The sequence below is a fragment of the Trichechus manatus genome, unplaced genomic scaffold (assembly GCF_000243295.1).
Source record: "Trichechus manatus latirostris isolate Lorelei unplaced genomic scaffold, TriManLat1.0 scaffold00141, whole genome shotgun sequence".
Lineage (NCBI taxonomy): Eukaryota > Metazoa > Chordata > Mammalia > Sirenia > Trichechidae > Trichechus > Trichechus manatus.
This window is the reverse complement of record NW_004444077.1, coordinates 2946846-2969210: the sequence shown is the minus strand read 5'-3', so window position 1 is coordinate 2969210 and position 22365 is coordinate 2946846. Positions and strand designations below refer to the sequence as shown.

The following is a 22365-nucleotide window of genomic DNA, read 5'->3' as shown; positions in this document are numbered from 1 at the left end:
TAGTACATATATTGTTTTATGACATTGGTTAACAACCCCATGACATGTCAGTACTCTCCATACTCGACCTTGGGTTCCTCATTACCAGCTTTCCTGTCCCCTCCTGCCTTCTAGTGCTTGCCCCTGGGCTAGTGTGCCCCCTCAGTCTTGCTTTGTCCTATGGGTCTGTCTAATCCCTGGCTAAAAGGTGAACCTTTGTAGTGACTTCATCACTGAGCTAAAAGGGTGTCTGGGGGCCATACTCTCAGAGTTTTTCCAGTCTCTGTCAGGCCAATAAATCGGGTGTTTTTTTGTGAGTTAGAATTTTGTTCTATGTTCTTCTCCAGCTCTGTCTGGGACCCTCTATTGTGATCCCTGTCAGAGCAGTCAGTGGTGGTAGCTGGGCACCCTCTAATTGTACTGGACTCATTCTGGTAGAGGCCATGTTAGTTGTGGTCCGTTAGTCCTTTGGACTTAATCTTTCCCTTGTGTCTTTAATTTTCTTCGTTGTCCCTTGCTCCTGAAGGGGTGAGATCAGTGGAGTATCTTAGAAGGACACCCACAGGCTTTTAACACCCCAGACACTACTCACCAAAGTAGAATGTAGAACATTGTCTTTACAAACCGTGTTATGCCAATTGAGCTAGATGTTCCCTGAGACCATGGTCCCCACAGCCCTCAGCCCACTAATTCGGTCCCTAAGGGAGTCTGGATTTGTCCATGGAGCTTCCATGACCTTACCCTGAACAAATTGTGCCAGCTTCCCCAGTATTGTGTACTGTCTTACCCTTCACCAAAGTTAACACTTACCTATTGTCTGTTTAGTGTTTTTCTACCCCTTCCCCTCCCCTCCCTCATAACCATCAAGAATTGTTTATTTTTGTGTGTAAACCTTTTCATGAGTTTTTATAGTAGTGGTCTCATACAATATTTGTCTTTTTGTGATTGACTTATCTCACTCAGCTCTGTGCTGTTTTTTACCCTTCTTGGCTCAGTTACGAGAGAAGCAAGTATATGTCGAGAAAGTTGAGAAGCTGCAGCAGGCCCTGACCCAGCTACAGTCCGCATGTGAGAAGCGAGAGCAAATGGAGCGGAGACTGCGTACCTGGCTGGAGAGAGAGCTGGATGCACTGAGAACCCAGCAGGTAAGGGCCAGGTGGGGCAGACCTATGAACCAGACAAGTTCATCCACAGACCTACGTGTGCCAGGCATTGCACTCTGCACTGAGGACTTGGGTCGGCAACAAACCCCTGTCCTCAGCAAGCCAGCACATACCTCAGCAGAGGAGACAGGCAGTCCATGCACTGTGGAGTGACCAGTGTCCTCACAGACAGAAGATCATAGCTGACTTTGGAATGTGGGACGGGGAACAGGGCTTTAGATGACTTCACACAGGAGGACATTTGAGCTGGACTTAGAAAGATGAGTTGGTTGGGCGTTTGGGGGAAAGAACATCAGAGATAGAGGAAGAGTATATAAAGAAGGGAGGTGGGAAACAGCATGGCAGACTCAGGACAAATGGGTGTCCTTAGCTAGGGCATGTGTGCCCAGTGTGGTGGCTGGCCAGGAGGCAGAGGCCAGTGTGTGGAGGGCTTTGGTCAGATTGAGAGATTGGGCTTTTTCCTGTAGTCAACAGAAAGCTAAAGACGAAGAGGTTTTTAAGCTGAAGAGGAATGTGGTACAAAGGATCTGGGAAGGAGCCCTGTGGTGGTACCAGAGAATAGTCTGGAGGGGCGGATGTTGAAGTCAGGGAGGCTAGCCTGCAGGCTGTTACTCTGGACCAGGGTTGTAGGTACAGTGGGGATCTATGGAGGAGATGGATTTAAGAGCTACTAAGGGGGTGAGTCGAAATCAACTTGATGGCAGTGGGTTTGGTTTTGGTTTTTTAAGGGGGTGAAGGGAGTCCCTAGGTGGTGCAAACAACTAACGCTCTTGGTTGCTAACTGAAAACTTGGAGGTTTGAGTCTGCCTAGAGGCACCTTGGAAGAAAGTCCAGGCAGTCTACATTTGAAAATCAGCCATTGAAAACCCTATGCAGAACAGTTCAACTCTTACTCAACAGCAACTAGTTAACTGGAAGAGGATGAAATTCATAAGAGATGATGATCTGTGAGTTTTCAGAGGTGGAGGAGAGGAACGGGTTCAGGAAGACCCCCCCTAGGAAATAATATTGGCCATAAGCTATGCTTTCTGCCTCTCCTCTGCTGGTCACAGCTGTTAGTGTAACTCAGTTATGAATACACACAGAGTAAAATACACCTTGGCAAGGGGAGAAGTCCTGCAGGTCTGCTGTGTGGCTGCACTGGGCTGGGCTCCAGAGTGAGCCTGGGCTTGTGTGTCGCCAGCCAGTGTGGTGGGCAAAGCCCTTGTGCAGCCAATAAAGGGTGTGCTCTAAATTGGGATACCAGCAACTCACCAGCAGGCTCTGTGGAATTATCTACTGAAGAAGGCATAGTGGTTGTGATTGCAACGCTTCAAGGCATACAAGAGGCCAGCTCAGCCTGTGTCCTCTAAGCTTCATATTGCAGGTGCATACAGTTCCCTCTGGATGTATGTGCCTGGCTGGTGGACAAGGGGGTAGTAATGAGATTGCCCAGAAAATTAAGAAACCCACCCCAGCCTCCCACCATCTTGGCGTAGTTGATACCTGGTAAGGAAGGGTGGCCCTCTCTTTGAACTTCTGCTTTTCTTTTAACCTGTGCCACATGCCCTGGCACTAAGTTACTTACACCCTTCAACTCGGTTACTGAGACCTGGAACCCCCAGCCCCTTGAGGGCAGGGCTTCTCTGGTGCCTCTGCAGTGCTGAGAACACAGTAGATACTTACAGGTCTTTGGCTGACAAAGTGGACCCATCTCAATACTTAGAGCGAAAGAATTTTCCAGTTAATATGCTATCCACCCCCTACAGTTAGATTACTTATCCTTGGATCTTCTATTTTGAGTGCTGTGAAACCAGAATCAACTTGTTATCCTCGTTCTGAATCAAGAAGAAGAAATGTGACATTAGAATCATTTTAAACTATCTAACTTGCCACAGAGGGCAGTTTACTGTATGCACCTTCAGACACAGAGATGCTTATGCACGTCACTTCCTCAGACCAACAAACGCTGCTTTCCTGCTGTGCCTGCACGCTGCAGACAGATTTAGACACACCAGTGGAGGATGGATATTTCAGAGTTGGGGCTCTCTGGGGAAATTACTCTGCTTAAATTTTGAATGTGGAGCTGACAGCAGGCAGTTCTAGCTGTCTGTGGCTGACACAAGACCCAGGAGGGGAAGACAGTCTTTAGAGTTAAACAAAACTTTGATGCTGAGCATTTCCTTAAAAATAACATTACAGTTTTGGTTTTTTTACAAGAGTTTTAATCTGTCTCTGATGATAGGAAATACACTTGGAGATTTTCCTGATACTCTTGCCTGCTCATTAAAATGATGGGTATTATTTTTTGTTTTTTCCTTTAGTACTTTTTTACTTTCCCATGTTCTCAGTGAGCATACATTATTTTATAACCAGAAAAGGTAAAAAATGTTATTACCAAAAAAAAAAAAAAGTCTACCAGAAAACTTTGAGTTTTTTAACTAGTTCCATGGGGGTTAAGTTTGGCCAAACTCAAGTCCACTCAAATGCCAGGTCTGGACCCCACAACTGGTGTGGCCAGCACAGGGGCCTCAGGAAAGAGTATCCAGGGCCTCTCTGATCTGCCTCCCACCTCACTCACCGGTACACAGCTCATAATCTGCCTAGCACTTATTGGGTTGGACGAGGGCAGCCTCAAGCGAGGTTTCCTCAGCCCATGCCACACCCTGCTCCTTCGCCCAGTGTCAGTGAGGCACTTATCTGCCCACATAAACCCTGTGGAGAGCGTGCCGAGGTCACTCTATAACAAAGTCCCTCCTCATCTCCTTCCTCAACCAAAGGATGAGACCACACTGTCTTGCCACATCCCATGGGGCATTGTTCTGAACGGACTTTTGAGAGAGTAGCTTAGAGCAGCCGTTGAATCAACACCCGTCACAAGAGCTCTTCCCTTCAGACTGATGCCAGGGCACAGCCCCTCCACCGTGCCCCTCTATCAACTAGAGCCCCCCAGTGAGTTTCAGTTCCTCCTGAGAGATGCCCTGGCACCTTCCAGAGGGGTCGGTAGACTGGAGAGATCAACGGAGTGGCCTAGAATTGTGTACTGATTCAGAGCACAGGCTCCAGGGTCAGACCAAGCCACATTGAATCCCACCTCCTCCTACAGAAAAATGACGACCACAGGCAAGTAATCTTTGTGAACCTCTACTTCCTTGTCTATAAAATGGAGCATTAAATTTTACTTCCTCCATGCTTGTAACTTTAAATAAGAAAAACCTACACAAAGTGCTTATCACAGCGCCTGACACTTAGAAATTGATGAGGAAGGAGTAACTATCATTGCTGTTCTTACTTGTTCTTACTATCATCATCTTCAGAGTCATTTGAAGACTTAGGGCAGTCTTCCTACCCTCTCCCAGATTCCTCCGTTACCCCATTGTTTCCATTCCCCCTGAAAGGTGACGTAAGTATAGCTGATTGAGGGAGGGGGAGGGAGAAAAGACAGGTCAGGACAGTAGGTCTACCAGGAAAGAGAAGCCCTCAGCTAACAGGGTCTTGTTATTATAAGTAAGTTTTTCTCTACTGGGGAGGTAAAGTGTAGTACTTCAGCATCATTAGAAGCTGGGAGGGAAGCGAAAGAGAAATAAAAATAAACGAGTGAGGAAATTGACATTTTTAAGAATTCACAACTTTACCGTTTTTACAGAGTCCAAAAGAACGTTTGCATGTCTTCACTTGCACAGTAGTCCTGTGAGGTAGATGAGGAGAGGTGAGAATGTTCTGTGGAGGACACTGAGGCACAAAGACCTTAGGAGACCCCAAGATCATGTAGCTAATGAGGACATGTGCCCCGTGTGAATTGTTGACCATTGTCTCTACCTCCAGCACTTGGTACAAGCTCAGTCAGTGTTTGCCGGCTCACTGAACGAGCAGCAGCAACTGCCCTGACTGACCCTCAGTCTGTTTTTCAAGCTAGCCCACTTACCCACTAGACCGTGCTGTCTCTGGAGCTTGAATGTTGAAATTCACGCTTGTATTTAGATAACTCCTCATGGCCTGCGTTGGGGGGCCTGGGAGGAGTTGTCATAATCTCACATGAGGTCAAAAGGATTCTGTAAAAATAAGCCAGTTTAGATGGCAACACGAGGGATCTAGATAGAAACTGAGAAGCGTAGATGGCAGCTTAGGGAGGCCATGGAAGCTTTTTCTTGGAAACTTTCTAAAAATAGGGGAGCCTCTCATCTTGATGGACTGATTCATTTATCCTCCTGCCCGAGTCCATGTGCCTGGCCAGGTGGGGGTGGGGGTGGTGACTTCCTGTACAGGTCAGACAGGTGCGTGCCTTCCACTGTATTCTCGCTTAAACGTTGTTTGTGGGAAAGCCTCCACTTACTAGAATAATTTGGATGTGCAGCTTTAAAAAATTGGATAGAAACATATGGTTTACAAAAAGCCCATGGGCTCATTTGATCTCTGTAGGAGGATTAGATTCCATCAGTGCAGCTCAACTGCCCAGCTGTTGTTTAAGGTAATTCACCATTCTTTTCTTAATCTAAGGCATTATGCGGTTCAGGGTAAGGCATTCAGGTATCTCTCACCTTACAGCCAGCTCTGCATCTAAAATTTGTGATCTCTGGAAAGCAGGAGAGGAAAGTGTGTCCCAGGACATAGAATAGCTGTGATGAAGTCATTTCCCCCACAAGTACCAGGGAGCCTGGCTTGGACCGGTACTGGCACTCCTGATCCTAAGACAGCCCATCTCTGCCTCTGGCCTGAAGTCAGAACCTCCTCAAAACCCATAGTCCTCTAAGCCATGTTGTTTAGAATAAAGTGTATACCTGAATTAAAAAAAAAAAAAAAAAAAACTGAAATCTAAATATTCTCAGATAGTGAGTATTTCAGAGAAGATCTCATAAGGCCCGCATCTGTTGGCTCTGGAGGAAGACCCTCTTTTGTCTTTTCCAGCTCCTGGTAGCTCTGGACATTTCTTGGCTTGTCGATGTATCTTCACATAGTGTCTGTCTTCCTGTGTGTGGCTCTGTTTCTGTGCCTGTTCTCCCCTTTTGTAAGACACCATGCAGAAGCAGTTAGGACTGGGACCCACCCTGAACTCATTAACCTAGCTGGTAGCATCTGCAAAGAAAAACCCTATTTCCCAAAATAAGGTCACACTCACAGGTTAGGCCTTGCCTTCCACATATCTTTTTGGGGGACACATTTCAGTCCATAACAACCATGAATTGGTGTGTATGTTCTATGTGGATAACTACGCAGACATGGTTTATATGTTCTACTTTATAGCCCATTTTGAGCATCAAGATGTTATTTCTCCTACTTGTCCAGAAACATGGAAATGGCCAACCAGCCAGCATGCCGGAATACAATGCCCCGGCCCTCCTGGAACTGGTGAGGGAGAAGGAGGAGCGGATTCTGGCCCTGGAGGCCGACATGACCAAGTGGGAGCAGAAGTATCTGGAGGAGAGCACCATTCGACACTTTGCCATGAATGCCGCAGCCACTGCTGCAGCCGAGAGGTGAGACCAGCTTAACTCTGGTGGTTGTAAAAACACTGGGTGTCCAAAAAGGTCCAGAGACCCCTATGGGGAGTGAGGTCAGTGAAAACTTAAAACCGGTTGTAGTGCTGCTGATTGGAGAGCAAGATGGTATAAAATTTCTGGAGGATAATTTGGCAATATGTACCTCCCCTTTAGTTCCAAAATTTCAGTTCTAGATCTGTACCTTAAGGAAGTCATTATATAAATACCTGAAGATTTATGTTCCAGGATGTTCATTCCAGTGTCGTTGAAAATATCAATACAGTCATGTGCTGCATGGTGTCCATTCAGTCAATGTTCGACCGCATACATGTCTGTGGTCCCATAAGGTTATGACAGAGTTCAGAAATTCTGATCGGAGAACAGGACTTAGCGGATTTAGGCATGTCACACTCGACAATCAGGATCACAGTCCTCATCAGTGATGGAGAAGCCTTGAGGACTAGACGGGTCCTGCCTCCCCATCCCGGGTTCTTTGCAGGACGATCCTTAAAAACAAAGAAAAATTCTCCAAGCTGTTAAAGGATCGGCTCCACTAAGAAGGTTTACAAGGCTAACGAAAATGCAAGAGGGACCTATATCAGATATGGAGAAGTTGCTAATGAAATGGATTGAGGACCAAATACTAAATATAATCCTTCTCAGCACATTGACAATCACTACTAAGGTCCAAGATGCTTAAAGAAAAAGCAGGACAAGACTACAATGTTGAGTTTAGTGCTAGTCCGAATCATATAACGTCCTTTTTCACAAAATGTATCATGGATGTTAAGTGACGCGTGACTGTACATTTAAAACAGCCTAGGATCCAACCACAGGGGATTCATTAGATAATTTAAGGTACATCCACACATAGTATTGACTATGGAGTCATTAAGAAAGATGTTGTGAAAGTATATTTTATAAGTTTTTTTTAACATTGGATATGTATCATGGGCCAAGCAAGAAGTATATTTAATCCTCATAACAGCCCTGAGAGTAAGCCTTTTACAGATGTAGCAAACAAGGCTTATAGAGGTTCAACAGTTTATTCTAAATCACACTGGTAGTAAGTGGAGCCGCATGTCAGACTGAGATCTGTCTGACTGTAAAGCTTGTGTTCTCTTAGTTTGAAATCATTTTCTGCTGATTTATTACCTCGATTGCTTTATTTCCTTTTTATTGGAGCACAGCCTTATCCTTTCTTTAAAAATTAGCTCAAAATGTGCAGTAATTCATAGAAGGCACCAAATATCTGTTAAATTTTACTGTTGTCTGAGCAAACAAGGTCATTTCCCCTGATTGCTGGATCTCATATGCAGGCGTTATTGCTGCACGTATTTGAGTGGCTGTGCATTGGACCAGTCAAGCCCCTTGCTGCTCCCTACCCAGTGTGCTTTTTGTCCATAAGTTAATATTGGGTGTTTAAATTAGAGTTCTTTGGAATTCACCAAAAGTGGACTTCTTAATAGGGTCTATTTTTAGATCATTTGGGATGGTAGGACCTGAACCAAGCAAGACAAGTAAAAAAACTAAGGATGCAAACTGGTTATATAGCCAGAAACCCCATCTCCTTGCATGTTGTTTCTCTCTTAATGAGTACAGGAAGGTCTGTTGGGATGGGAGGATACTTTGTAAGCTATTTATGGGCTCTCATATTCAAGTGGGGAAGAATCCCTAGCAGTGTGCCCAGATGTTGCTTCCAGGATCTGGAGAGAAAGCAGTGCCACACAGTATAGGCATAGATGCCTCACTGGGCATCACAGCACACTTAAAACTAGAAAGACCTGCAGACTCAGGTGGAAAATGACTGTTTTGGAGTCATTTTTCTAGAGCTCAAGTTTTGTGTTTATGTATATCTATGCTGTGAGGGAAAACAACCCACACAATTCCATCTGAGTAAGACTTTGGGAGTTGGAATAGACATTTAGACATATGTTGTGTGGCAAAGCTCCAGAGTCATGGTCTGAAAGCCAGAGGGAGCTGCAGCCTTCAGTTCAGTCCCTAGTGTGTGGGTGAGAACAGTGACGCCTGAAATATTTGTTAATTTTTACATAATTGAAAATGTTCTTATGTTAGTTTTCTAAGGTAATAACTCAGTCACCTCTCTAGTCTGACAAAGAGAACAGACCGTCGTAAAGTTACAGAGGGATGTGGTCTTTGCTGGATTTGGTCTAATGCTGGCTGCCCATGCTGTCCTGCAAAGAACCCGGGATGGGGAGGCAGGACCCGTCTAGTCCTCAAGGCTTCTCCATCACTGATGAGGACTGTGTGATCCTGGACAAGCCTTTATGAGTGTCAGCTGCCTCACATGTGAAATGGAAATTATGAATCTTGACTAGTTGAGAGCAGGGAACCCAGCCACATTCCTCTGGCTGAGGACGCTAAAGCCCTTAGAGCAATTTCAGTTTGTTACCTTGGAAGGGTGACACAGGGGCCTGTATTTGTCATCTTCGTTTTAGCTCCTGTTGATTTATCAGATTAGATGTCTGTTTGGTATGCAGGGCCCTGAGGGGATGAGTGGGACTGGAATGTAAAGTCAAAAGGAGGGGAATGGACAGGTCTAAAGCATTAGACCCCTGTGGTGGGTTGGAGGGGCTAGCTGGGGAGTGAGTAAAACCAGACAGACTCCAAACAGTCACCCACTCACACTGTTCTAGGCCCAGCCTTGTTTATCATCCTTCATGCAAGGGAAAAATTTCTCCATCCCCCAGAGAACAAGAATTCTACAGGATTTATCCAAACCTGTTGTTCTCCTGTGTTGTTAGGTGCCATCAAGTTGATTCTGACTCATAGCAACCCTGTGTGACAGAGTAGAACTGCCCCCACAGGGTTTTCAAGGTTGTAATCTTTATGGGAGCAGATCACCAGGCTTTTCTGCTTTGGAGGGGCTGGGGGGTTCCAACTGCTAGCTTTTTGGTGAGCAGTCCAGTGTTGTGCCACCAGGGCTCCGTTTGTTGTTCTCCTACCATCTTCTATTTGGAGTTCCAGATGGATGGATGGATGGAGTCTTTTTCTGCCATCTTTCCCTCCCCTCTTCCTTACTTCCACATATATTTATTGAGCATTGAATAATTCTGTGGAAAACTACTCCCCATTACAGACTACCCCTTCCCACATTCTCAGGGGAAAGTAAGTTCAGAGAAGATCAGGTTTTATAGCTCTAATCTTAATGTTCTTTTCAAAGAAAACCTCTGTAATTTCAGCATTGCTAGAGAGGAAAGAACAGGAAAATAAAGAATTTTTGGAAAAGGTCAAAGTTCTGAGCTCTTGTCTAAATGATAAATGGCTGCAGATAAATTGGTAAAAACGAGCATTTCCAGCCATTAGTTTTGTGACTTTTCATCAAGTGACGCATACTTCACATTTATAAGCAATAGGTTTTAAACAAATAAGTTTTGTGCATCAATTGGTTTAGCTATCTTTATGTAATTTGGAGGCCACTTACCAGAATTCTGAGAGGTTTGGGGCTATTTTATTGTTTGAGAAAGATTTTGCAACTTTTTACAAATTTCAAAGGAATATAATATTTTTTTAATTTCAGATCTGTGTGTTTATATTTCTAAGTTGTTTTCCTCTAATTGTGCCTGCTGTTCCTTATTTGGCAGTATCAACATGAATTTTTAAATTTGTCTCTGACTCTAAGCAAATTCTTCAGAAGTAAATTGGTTGAAAATGAGTGCTTCTAGCCATTAATTTCTGTTTTGATTATTTTTGTGTACCTTAGAGTGAATTTATAATTTTATAAGTATATTTAAAGCATTTTCGTTGCTTTCTGCAGTATTTGGCCTTATGATTTATTTCCAACCATAATTTTACTTTATTTAACCACACTCTCACACGTGTACTCTTATTGATTTATTTATCGCCATGCACTTTTGCTGAGGCCTCCTTCATAAAGATAAAGCCTCCAGAAGTGTAGACTAATGGTGAAGGGCATGCATGGACTTTGGAGTCATAAATATCTGGTTTTGAATCCCTTCCCACCATTCACTAACTTGGTATCTTTGCAAAAAGTCACCTCACCCCTGTTTCTTTTTCTGTAAAATGAGAGTAATAATACTTACCTCCTAAGTTGTTCTGAGAAGTCACCGAGATGCTATGTACCATGTGCTTTCCTCAGTCCCTGGCATCAAGTAAATGCTCATTAATTGATAGCTCTCATTGAAATGGATGAAAGAAGGGCCCCTTTTTTTGCTGTTTTGGGTGGCTCCCAGAAAAGAACATTACGATTTCAAATATGATTGTAACATTGGGATGTGAAGTTAAGAGATGTTTGGCTGAATCATTTCTATTAATTTAGTATTCACATAATTAGAGACATTATTGTGCCTTTTAGCCTAAGATGTATCACTCAGATGGCACAATTATCTTATTTTTACTAATTGTTGTAAATTAGGAGCAATTAAGTTGACAATCAGTGACAGGAATAGTTATTTTTGCCCAGCTATTTTCAGTCAGACACCTGCTTCCAGCTAAACTGCTTTTTAATCTCTGTGTCTGTCTCCTCCCCACACTGCCCATCTCACCGAACTTTTCAAGACAGGGTGAGTGTCTTCTCTGTTTCTACCCTGGCACCCAGCATGTTTGTTACACTGAACTGACCCAAAGCCTAAGCAGCAGCCCATACAATAAGACGTGAGGTAGAATGTCAGCATGAAGGAGGACCTCGGCCTGGAGTCTCACCGCCCAAAAGGATCATGCTCAGTTTGAAATGTTTACTGAGCCCCCAATTTATTGTAAAATACTGAAATAGCTGCTACATAGTGATGAATAGAAATAAAACTTTCACTCTGGGAAAGTGGGAAGGGAAAGTAAATATGAAAGAGTACAAGTATAGAAAAGAGCCCTAGTGGCACAATGGTTAAGCACTCGGCTGCTAACTGAAAGGTTGGTAGTTCAAACCCATCAGCATCTCTGTGGGAGAAAGATCTGGTGATCTGCTCCCATAAAGACTACAGCCCAGGAAACCCTACGGGGCAGTGCTGCCTCTGTCACATGGGTCGCTATGAGTTGAAATCTACTCAGCTGCATACAACAGCAAGAAGTACAGAAACACCAACAAATATAAAAATAGGAATAATAATAATAAATCCACATGTGAATAGGTTAAAGCTGAAGTAGAATCTCTATATCCATAACATGCCAGTTAGCTTTAATACAGGTAGTCCACGACTTACAACGTGTTCGAGTTACCACGAACCACACTTAACAACTATCTGTTTTTATTTTTATTTTTTTTTTGGTATGTCTTATGTACTACATACAGTGTTGCAGTGCATAATTTGCTGATGTTATCATCCTCAGATGTTCACTAGCAGGTGTTCAGTGTTATGATTTCCTGTTCAAAACACTGCTGTATATAGCAGGCTATGAAAACTAAATTTATAAAAAAAGAGGTGTTCGACTTATGTCAGGACCAACTTATAACAAAGTTGTGAGAAAGTAACCCTGTTGTAAGTCAGGGACTACCTATAAGCATTGTGATTAGAGGGGGTAGGGAATTTTAATTTTTAAATTATATTTTATTTTCCTTAGATACTACCCTAATTCTAGCAAGCTTAGGAAGAGAATGTCAGGAATATGGAGATTGAGGGTGGAGAAGGTGGGTGCACTCAAGCATCTCCCCACACTACCCCCACAGCACAGCGTCTGCAGTTCTCTGCGTCTGGTGTCTGACAAGATGAGTAACTGGGCTGGGGAGGTGGAGATGGAGCGCTCTTGTCAGCCAGCAGGAGGGAGGAGCAGGCTTCTGTTCCAACGTGAACACCAGCCCATCCTGACTCTGTGCTGAACAAAGCAAGAAGGCTTTCCTGTGACTCCAGTGTGTCCTGTGTTGTCAGGGACACAACGATCATCAACCATTCGCGGAACGGCAGCTACGGCGAGAGCTCGCTAGAGGCCCGCATCTGGCAGGAAGAAGAGGAGGTGGTACAGGCCAACAGGCGGTGTCAGGACATGGAGTACACGTAAGGACTGCTGTGTGCCGTGCATCACTGGGTCCGCTCCAGCCACTCAGCTCTGGACCCCGCGTGGAGCCCCCAGCCCGCACGTTTACACTCTCACATTCCAGCCCCTTCCAGAGAGGACTGCTTCTGCTGCCCTGTCTGAATGGCTGTGAGCTTGAGCTCTCCAAAGAATCTCCTCCCCCAGCTCTGCCCTGGAGAGAAGAGAGAGCCTCAAACCTAAGCAAATGGCTTCTCTCAGCAGGACTGTGCCTGAAGTCTCTTTGGGATAATTTTGTGTCAGGTGCCGTTTTTAAAGTGTAGGCTGAGTCTAACAACAAAAGAATGTAGACGCCTGTGTCATTTCTGGGTGACTCTCTCTATAAACCTCTAGGGAACTGGGAAGGGGAAGCAGATCATACTACAAAGGCTTGGAGTTTTTGAGCTAGAATTTATATATTTCAACATATAATGAACTTACTAGCTAATGCATTCTTCTCATGGGTTAAACTAGATTTCTGTAATAAATTAGCCTGTCCCTCTCCCCAGGATCTGTGGAGCCTGGGGCCCTAAGCCCTCATTTTATGGACTTTCTAGATGTGAAAACAGGGCTGAGTGGTTGATAGGCTCAGAGAGTTACTATCAGAGTTGTGAAAAGAACCCAGATGTTTTCTAGGTCTTATTTTTGAACCATTGGTGGGATGGAGGTCAGCCTATCCTTTTCCCAAGAACCTGTTAATCTTCTGTTTTTTCCCTCAGAAGTTGACTTTAGTTGAAAGCTCACACTGTTTGAAGCTTCGGTGTTTATGTGCTTTCCTGTCTCCTTCTCCCCAGGAGTGCTAGACCCTCTAAGTGTGGTCCCTGGAGGTGGCCCCAGTCATTCTAACTGTACCTCCTCGGGCTCCAGAAAGTCCCAAGTCTCCCAAGGTGCCAGAGGAAGGGCACCCTTTTGATCTACTGTGAACAGACCATCTCATACAATTTGGAGATCATTAAATGCTTGAAGACTTATACTGCACTTAACCCTCTATCCCTGAATTATAATTAAAATCCCATGCACAGCCTAAGAGAATTGTTTCAAGTTTTTCTAACCAAATTAATTTTTTTAACCAATGACTATTTTATTTTACAGTATTAAAAATCTCCATGCCAAAATCATAGAGAAGGATGCCATGATTAAGGTCCTTCAGCAGCGATCCCGTAAAGATGCTGGGAAGACAGATTCCTCGAGCCTGCGGCCTGCCCGCTCGGTCCCGTCCATTGCCGCAGCCACTGGCACGCACTCCCGCCAGACCTCTCTTACCAGCAGCCAGCTGGTCGAAGAGAAGAAGGAAGAGAAGACCTGGAAGGGAAGCATAGGTGAGCTTCACACCTCCTTCAGCCGCAGATCTGAAAAGCAAGAGCTCTTCAGACAAACATAGAGAGGCAAGCTAGCTTATATAGTGGGAAAAGTCCTAACGCTTGTTTGTGTGGTGTCCTGGCTCCACTGCTCACAGGAGATGGAAATGTCACTGTATATCTCTAAGTCTCAGTTTACTTGTCTGTAAAATGAGTAGAATAATCAATCATACTTTGGCTGTGGATATTAAATGGCATGTGGAAACACTATGTAAATTCTAAAAGCTACACCACTGAAGTAGCTGTCAGCCCTGGGTTGACTCCTATCGTAATTATTATCCATTATTGTTGAAAGTTAAAGCCACCTTTACAACATAAAATGGAAAAATCCCAGAGACATCAGGCTTCTGAACTTGGCTATGCCTCAGACCTTTTATATGACCGTTCCACCTCTCCTTCCTTCTCTAGAAAAGGAGGGCCCCGCTTTTACCTCATGGGGTGGAGGTGAGGGCAAAATGAGCTAATGGGGAGAAAGCATTTGGACAGAGCGCTCTCAGATGTAAGGGGTTAGTGGTGGTTGTGCTTGTATTGCTGCATAGGCAGGATCTTGAGAAGAATTGGGCAAGTGTGGTCTTAGCCATGAATGGGCTTCCTGGATTAGTCTCAGAGGAAGCAGCAGAGCCAGCCCTGCATGCAGGCAGCATTCCCAGACACAAGCCCCAGCCCCCACCCCCCTTCCCCACACTCTGGCACCTCCAGAGGTTTGGCCCTTTGATGCATTTCCCCCGGTCGGCTTGTGTCTTGTTTCTCTGTGGAGCTGAGAGCCAGCTTTCCTCAGGACAGGACCCCGGAGGAGCTTGGCTGCTTCTTGCCAAAGGGTTGATAAGAGCCTCAAGTACACACCCAACAGAGTTGAAGGATCAAAGGCTGCAGCCAGAACCTCTGTTTGAAGTCCCTGCATGGGGTCACTTCCCTCAGAGGAAATGCACTTCAAAGAGGACGTGTGTGGACAGCAGATGTGATCATCAAAGACCCTCGCAAGGACCCGTCCAGACCCTGGTTAGAGTGCCTGGGAGGTGGTACTCAGGCGGGTATGGTTAAGGAGATTGAAAATGTGTTAGGTCTGACAGAAACCTCCCTGGGAGAAGCCAGTTGGACACCCAGCCAGGCTGGCCCTGTATTGGGCTTGACTAAACCAGGCCTGGAAGCCGAGGACCCTGGGCTGCCAGAGGAGTTGCTGGGTTCCCTGCACTGGCGTTTCCTTCCATTACTGTGGAGACTCCTACACTGAGTAGTGCCTGTGTGTCACGAAAACAGGGACCCTCTGAGTGGCAAGGGAGAAGCACATATTTGTGGGTCACTGCACAGTTCCGAAAGGTATCACTATCTCTTCCCGATGGACTCTGGAAGGAGGTGCGGGCGACAGTCTACCTTCCTGATTTCTCAGGGCCCCCCAGGTGAGATGCTGCCTAGTGATTTCCTCAGCCTGACACTCCCCGCGAGGAGATTGTTGTCAGACTTGGGCTTCTACAAGCAGGGTGACAAAATGGAAAGAGCATAGATGGGTTTGAGTCCCATTTCTGCTACATTTAGCTATGAGATGTTCATTTCTCTGAGCTTCCATTCCTTATCTGTAAGGCTGAGAAAGCCAGCACCTCATAGGAGTGTTGTGAAATTTAGAATCAGATGGTATGTCTGATGCACCTAGCACAAACACCCTTGCCACTCGAAGTGTAGTCAATGGACCAGCCACAGCAGCATCCCCTGGGAGCTTGTTAAACGTTTTGGAAGGAGAGGATTTATACGGAGGGGATTAAAAAAAAAGAAAACATTGCCGTCAAGTCAGTTGCCGTCATAGCAACCCTATAGGACAGAGTAGTACTGCCCCGTAGGTTTCCAGCGAGCGGCTGGTGGATTTGAACTGCCTACCTTTTGATTAGCAGCCAAGCTCTTAGCCACTATGCTACCATGGCTAGGTTTTTCTTTTTTTAGTCTATCAGTGCTTGGCATTTTATCAGGCCCATAATAAATGCTTGGTGAATGAATTAGTGAATGAATCAAACAGTCCTCAGTCAAGAAGAAAATCATCTTCAAGACTAGTTTTTTTTTTTAAAAAAAAAGATGGCATTGAAAAAGCTGTTTTTCCACCCTTAGGATTGCTGCTGGGGAAGGAGCACCATGAACATGCTTCGGCTACCATGCTTCCAACCCCACCCCCCTCAGCACTGTCTCCTACAGCTTCCACCACGTCAACCAGCAGTGCCCACGCTAAGACAGGCAGCAAGGACAGCAGCACCCAGACCGACAAGAGCGCTGAACTCTTCTGGCCCAACATGGCCTCCCTTTCCACCCGCAGCAGGCTGGGCGTGACCCCCTCCAACAGCCCCATCCTGAAACACCCAGCGGCCAAGGGGACTGGAGAGAAGTCAGGTATGTGGTTCTCTCCCTCTTTTAGGTACCCTTGGAAACCATAGAACTCTCCGGCCTGAGGAAGAGAGTCTTTTCTTGAGCTGAGGAAGGAGCAGGAGCACCAGTCAGCTCTCACTTTCTGGGTTTTTTAATAGGATTACTGTTACCCTAATGTACTAGGCTCTGTACACACTTTATTATTGTGAGAATAAAGTTTGTGTAGGCACTGCTAAGGTACTCTGTTCAGAATGAATACACAGCTGCCTCTACCCCTTTTAATGTATGCTTTATAACTAACCCTTCCCCGGAAAGGGTGAAAGTAGATCCTCTGAGGGATGTTAGAAAATTTGTTCCCTCCAGTATGTTGGGGAGCTAGTATCAGGCACCAGAAGGAGCCCTGGTGGCACAATGATTAAGCACTTGACTGCTAACTGAAAGGTTGGCGGTTTGAACCTACCCAGTGGTTCTGTGGGAGAAAGACCTGGTGACCTGCTTCCATAAAGATTATAGCCAAGAAAACCCAATGGGGCAGTTCTGCTCTGTGACAGGAGGTTGCTATGAGTTGGAATTGACTAGACAGCACCTAACAACAACAACAGTTAGGTGCTAGGTACCTCAAAGGCACCAGAGACTTAGATGATGCCTTTGAGGTATTTATGTATGAAGGATCCAGAGTTCAGTGGGGTACATCCTGATTGGAGAAGAAGGGGTAGATTTAACTACAGAGTAGCTTAACCTCTGGCATAGCCCTTGGGCCAATACTAGTGAGTTGCTTTATTAGAGCGTGTAAGAGAAGACAGCTTGGGAGGAGTGAGCTTTTTGGCGGGTCCAGAAGTGTCTAGGGAGAGGTAAGTTTGGGATGGGACTAATCAATGTTGTAGGGAGATCCCGTTTCAGGAATTCTTTTGCAGAGATGGGGGCTATTTTGTACATAACTGTTTTTTCCAAGGTGGCTCTTTTTATTTTCACCCTCACAATACACAAGTAAATACAGTGTTGGCATTCTGGAGAGATTTTAAGTTCTTGGGATGAACTTTTCCAAGTAAGGCAGGGAGCATGTTAAAAAGTACCTGGCAGGTGTGTACACCTGGCAGTTTTGATTAAATAAATAGAGGGAGCGTGGCTATGAGGTGCTGCCCATACAGTCCCACTGTCACCTTCATCCACTTAATCCTTTCCTATCATCATCCTGATGGATGACTGTTTTTTATTTGATTCTGAACTCCAGGGCTGGCCACTGTGTATACTTTATAACACTTAGCTCTTCTTGACTGTGGACTCGATTGTGTGTGGCCTTACCTGCATGCACTTGTAGGGAGGAAACATTCTGGATGAGTGGTAGGGTCTGAAGTGGTTCCATTAGAGAGAAATTGTGCAGCCCACACCCACTTAAGGCACAAGCTGTTCTGATGTTTCCCTTCTATTTGGCAGAGAACTCTCCTGGCCATGGAAAGGCACCTGACCACAAAGGCCGTGTCAGCAGCTTGCTCCACAAGCCCGAGTTCCCTGATGGAGAGATGATGGAAGTCCTCATCTAACTCTTTCCTCCCTGTTGAATGTCATACCCAACATTGACAAACAAGGAAGGTGGCAAAGAGAGAGAAGGAAGGTCACGAAGGTTCTGGGTGGGAAATCAGGAATGATTTGAACAGATAAAGAGTTCAGATTAGAAGAACACTTCTTATATATATAAAATAAAACTTTTAAAAAACACACACACACACAAAAAAACAGGAGACCTCCATGACTGAAGGTAGAGAACATGCTATGGATTTTTCTCGCACATGGTGGAAGAGAGAAGATGCTTGTAGGTTTGGAAACAAAGATAAGAAGAAATAGGAAATGGAATTTTTCATTGTACAGAAAATGTATCTCTTGTGGGGGTGTCTGTGTATACCCATTCTCTGGTTATAAACGCATAAACCTGAGCATGGATCTTCCTTGGAATACCCCCATTCTCCTTGCATCTTAGCATGTTTTCTTTAAGAAGAACCTTCTAAAAATCTCGCCAGTGTTGGCAAAATGCGATATCACCTGGGCCATCCATCAGGTGTCCAGGAGAGTGTGTGTGTGTGTGACAGTGAGAAGTGTCTGCAGGTGATGAGGATTTTAAAAGGTGGTCTTCACCTAATTATATGTTTGGCTTAGGTTTTCAGGAGATGATTGGGCTTCTTAGCTTTTCTGGATTCAGCAGTATTTTTTAAGCAGGGCAGGAGCATTAGGATCTCCGCTCATCCTCCCTGACTTCTGTAATCCAACTCTGTTTCTGCTTCACTCTCTTTAATTTTCTGTTTTTTCCTTCACTTTTTTTCTTTTTAATAAGTCGTGGCAGAGTTCTTTAGGCATGGGATTTATTAGCGCATTGTCTGAAGTGTCCTCATTCCTGCTGTGTTTAATAGTGGCTGGTAGGATAGAGCCATATGCTGGCTTCATGGCTGCTTCTTCCACCTTCATGTACTTGGGGTGCAGCCGTTAACCTCAGTCTGACTGTGGACTAGGTGGGCTTTGAGGAGGTAGAAGGCTCCATGGATCACTGTGACATCTTACATTAAGATCATGGCACTCGCTTTTTGCTCTCTCACATCAGCTCTCCTGCGAGCAGTTTGATCACTTCCACCGCTTTACTCTGTTGGGGTAAGTCTTCAAGGTATGCGCTCCAGGAAATGATGACAGTTCACACGCAGTTGCCTTGGCAGCATCCAGAGTCTCACGGGTCACCCTCGGAACACACTCTGGTGTTTGTAGCTCTCGAGTAGATTCTCTTCTCCCCCTCCCCCTGCACTCCTGGTTGCTGTTGATGAACGGCTGATTTCTGTCAGGACTGGTGTGTTAACAACATATCACTTATCCTCTGCTCTGAACTTTCTTTGTAACCTAACAGACTGGTATATATACAGCGTGGTCAGGTTTTAGATGATTCCAGTTTTGGAGCAACTTGTCCAAAGTACGACAGAACTACCAGGGCAAAGAGTCAGGCATGAGTTAGATGGTGGTCTCCTGGCCCTTTGCTGTGGGCTTCACATATGACTTTTGGACAGTGGCTTCCTTTACAAATCCAGGAGGTACTGGATCAGAAAGGGAGAAGCTCATCAGGCCATTATGCACTTTTGCAGGGTCCTGGAGATCTTTCTGCCTCCAGGTGAGGTGGATTCCTGTTTTCCCAGGCCCCTTTCTTCATGCTTACTTAAGAGAAAAAAAAGGCCCTGAGACTTTTTCAAGTCCCAACCTAAATGAAACTCTGAAGCAGGAACATTATTGGGAATTTTTGCTCGGGTAGCTTGTTTTAGGGCTAATCTTTGGAGTGTAACCTGGGTGAAGTTATACAAAAAACCCAAAAACCAAACCCATTGCCATCGAGCCATTTCCAACTCATAGCAACCCTATAGGACAAGGTAGAACTGCCCCATTGAGTTTCCAAGGAGTGCCTGGTAGATTCGAACTACTGACCTTTTGGTTAGCAGCCATAGCACTTAACCACTACACCACCAGGGTGAAGTTATAGCCTTCCCAAAATTGAGGTGGCAGAAGGATGATGAGAGTTGTAGACTGAAGCGTAGGAAGGAGGATATCAATGGCTTTGGTTCAGGGGCCTCCTGAGCCATCTGCTGTGAGAGAGTAAGACTCTTCCCAAGCACATGCTCTGCGGCAGGTACCGAGCTTGGTGCTTCATGCATGTTGCCTCCTTGAGTCTCACATTGAGCGTCAAAGTAAATGTCATGCAGAGCTCCAAGAGGCTGAGCAGCTCACCCAACACCTGGTAGTGTGAGAGGCGAGCACAGTGGGAGAAAGGGTTGACTGTGGATGCAGGAGGGGCTGGAGCAGAGGAATACCATCCCAGTCTCTGCTCTCCATCACTTTTCATGGGTGACAAGATTCAGTGGATGGCAACTAACTCTTGAGGACGTTTTGACATCTGCTTAATGTTGGGGATGGGCAGAGACAGATTACCAAATAAGCAAGGTACACACGGGCTTACTTGTGCTTACTTACTAATCTATAAATCAGCTCTGCCAGCCCACCCAGCCCAAACCTGGGCTGTCTACCCTAGAAATGGGTGAGAGGAGAGCTGCAGCCCAGTTTCTCCCAGGGCCTGCCTCTGCTGCAGTGCGCTCACTGGTGCACTAAGTCGCAAGGCTGGCTCGCTCTCCCACAGCCCTGACGTGCCGGGATGTAAATGGAGACACAACCACATTTCTTGTCACCGTGGTCTGTCTTTTCTCCCCCTAACCTGGTGAGACTCTTCCTTGAGAAAAGGGATCTTAACTTCAGAATGTCTTCTGTTTGGGGAGATTATCTGCCAGCCCAAGGCCCTCAACCCTTTAATCATCACAGCTTTCTTGAGCCTTGCTTACATGTAGGAAAAAGAGATTGTGTGGACTGACCACCCACTCTGAGCTCTGGACAATTTATAATATAGTATCTCATTTGATTTTCAGAAAAATAGTAAGAACTGTATTTTTTTAGTGCTTACTGTATGCAAGCACTGTAGTAAATACCTTTTAATTAATCCTTCAAACCATCTTGAGGGAAGAGAGTTTCTTTTCCTTGTTTCACAGATGAGGAAACGGGTGCTTAGGGAGGTTAAGTCGCTTCCCAAGACCTCACAGCCAGGAGCTAGGAGTTGAACCAAGGATTTGGGAGAGGAGCTGTGCCTTAACCACAAGGCTGCACTGCTTCTAACAAGGGGATAATAACCGTCCTGCAGCACCTGTCTCCGTCCTGTTGTGTACACGTGCGTACACATGCACGCAAACGTGCACATGCTATCACTTCTCAGGCTAACAAGTAGAGGATAAAGCCCAGAACGCATAGAATTGCCCATAAACATCAGGGGCAGATGGAAAGCTTTGTGTTCTGTTATAAGCAGGGCTACAAAAGACATCTAAAAAAATACTTCCACATTGTTTAGAGATCTGGACTTCTTCAAAACTTCCCAGGGGTGTGTGATTATGGAACTTGAAGATCCTGTGTTAGGGTGAAGGGTAAAGGCTTTGGCTTTGTGTGAAGATTTGCCAAAGTAATTCTGCTTCATCCTTGAATGTGTTGTCTGGATGTTTCTGCCTCTGCCAGAAGTATTATATGGAATATGAGATGTTGGATGCAAGCCTCTGATCCTAGATCTTTTAGCTAAACAGATGGTCTTGTATGTAAGAACTTTTACTGTCTGCAGGTCCATAAAGCTAAACTGCCAGGAAACGCATATTATTTTCCAAAACTTGCAGAGAGCAGAACTTTAGCATATTCTCTTCTCAGCTGTTCTGTTTCCCAGAGCTTGGTAGTCAATGAGAATGTTGAGTTGAGCGTGTTCTAACCAGGCATGCAGGGCAGGGCTGCGTGTCCCTCCCAGTCTTAGGTTGGGAGGGCAGGGGGTGGTGGAGCACTGCGTGTTAAGTTCTCCAGGGATTGCTCTGTGAAGCTCATAAATGAATTTGAACTACACAGGGCTCAACTTTGACTAGATATGGAGGCATTTGCTCCAAATGGCTTCTGAACTTGAAGCAGACAATTCAGTGGTTCTCTGGGAGACACTCTCAGAATGTCCCCTGCACAGAATTCCTGTTTATTCTCACCTGATTTGCCCTCAGCCACCTGTATCCTCATGACACTGTAGCTGAGGCACGTTTATGCTGACTCCTGATGGAGTTACTTGTTCTCCCTACCCAGGGCTGCCTTCTGAGTTCCAGAGACAGATGTGAGCCCAGATGTCTGGTGAGGTGGGGGTTCCAGGAGGGAGTGAAGAGTAGACTGGGGGTTTAAAAGGTCTCGAGGCATGGAGCCCACGCTTAGACTGCAGGTAGCTGTGCTGAGCAGGGATGTGTTTTCTAAAACAAGCCTTGTGTAGCCTTGGCACTTGGCAGCACCCTTGTGGAATGTGTTTCTGTGTGTTCTCTGGTCTTGCATTCTTCTTAAGCAAAAGAGTATTGCGGTGCTAGTAAGGGGGATCCCATGAACGTTCTTCAGCAGTGAAGGCTTTATGGGTGTGACCAGAGAGTATCCCATCCATGGTTCGCTCCTCCACATCCCAAAACCTGAGGCGGCCATGGTATATGCTTAGTAAGCATTGGTTTTCTTTTCTTC

The 22365-nt window shown here is 45.4% G+C and overlaps 1 protein-coding gene across 1 annotated transcript in view; it reads left to right on the top strand.

Annotated features, from left to right (window-relative positions):
• The window catches only part of AMOTL1 (angiomotin like 1), a 127581-nt gene extending 105535 nt beyond the window's left edge, over positions 1-22046 (top strand). The window contains exons 8-13 of the mRNA XM_023739832.1: positions 975-1124; positions 6405-6595; positions 12439-12564; positions 13673-13899; positions 16033-16308; positions 17719-22046. Of these exons, the coding sequence (XP_023595600.1) occupies positions 975-1124; positions 6405-6595; positions 12439-12564; positions 13673-13899; positions 16033-16308; positions 17719-17825 (1077 nt within the window). The 3' untranslated portion in view covers positions 17826-22046. The remainder of the gene's footprint in view (positions 1-974; positions 1125-6404; positions 6596-12438; positions 12565-13672; positions 13900-16032; positions 16309-17718) is intronic.
• The last annotated feature ends 319 nt before the right edge of the window (positions 22047-22365 follow it).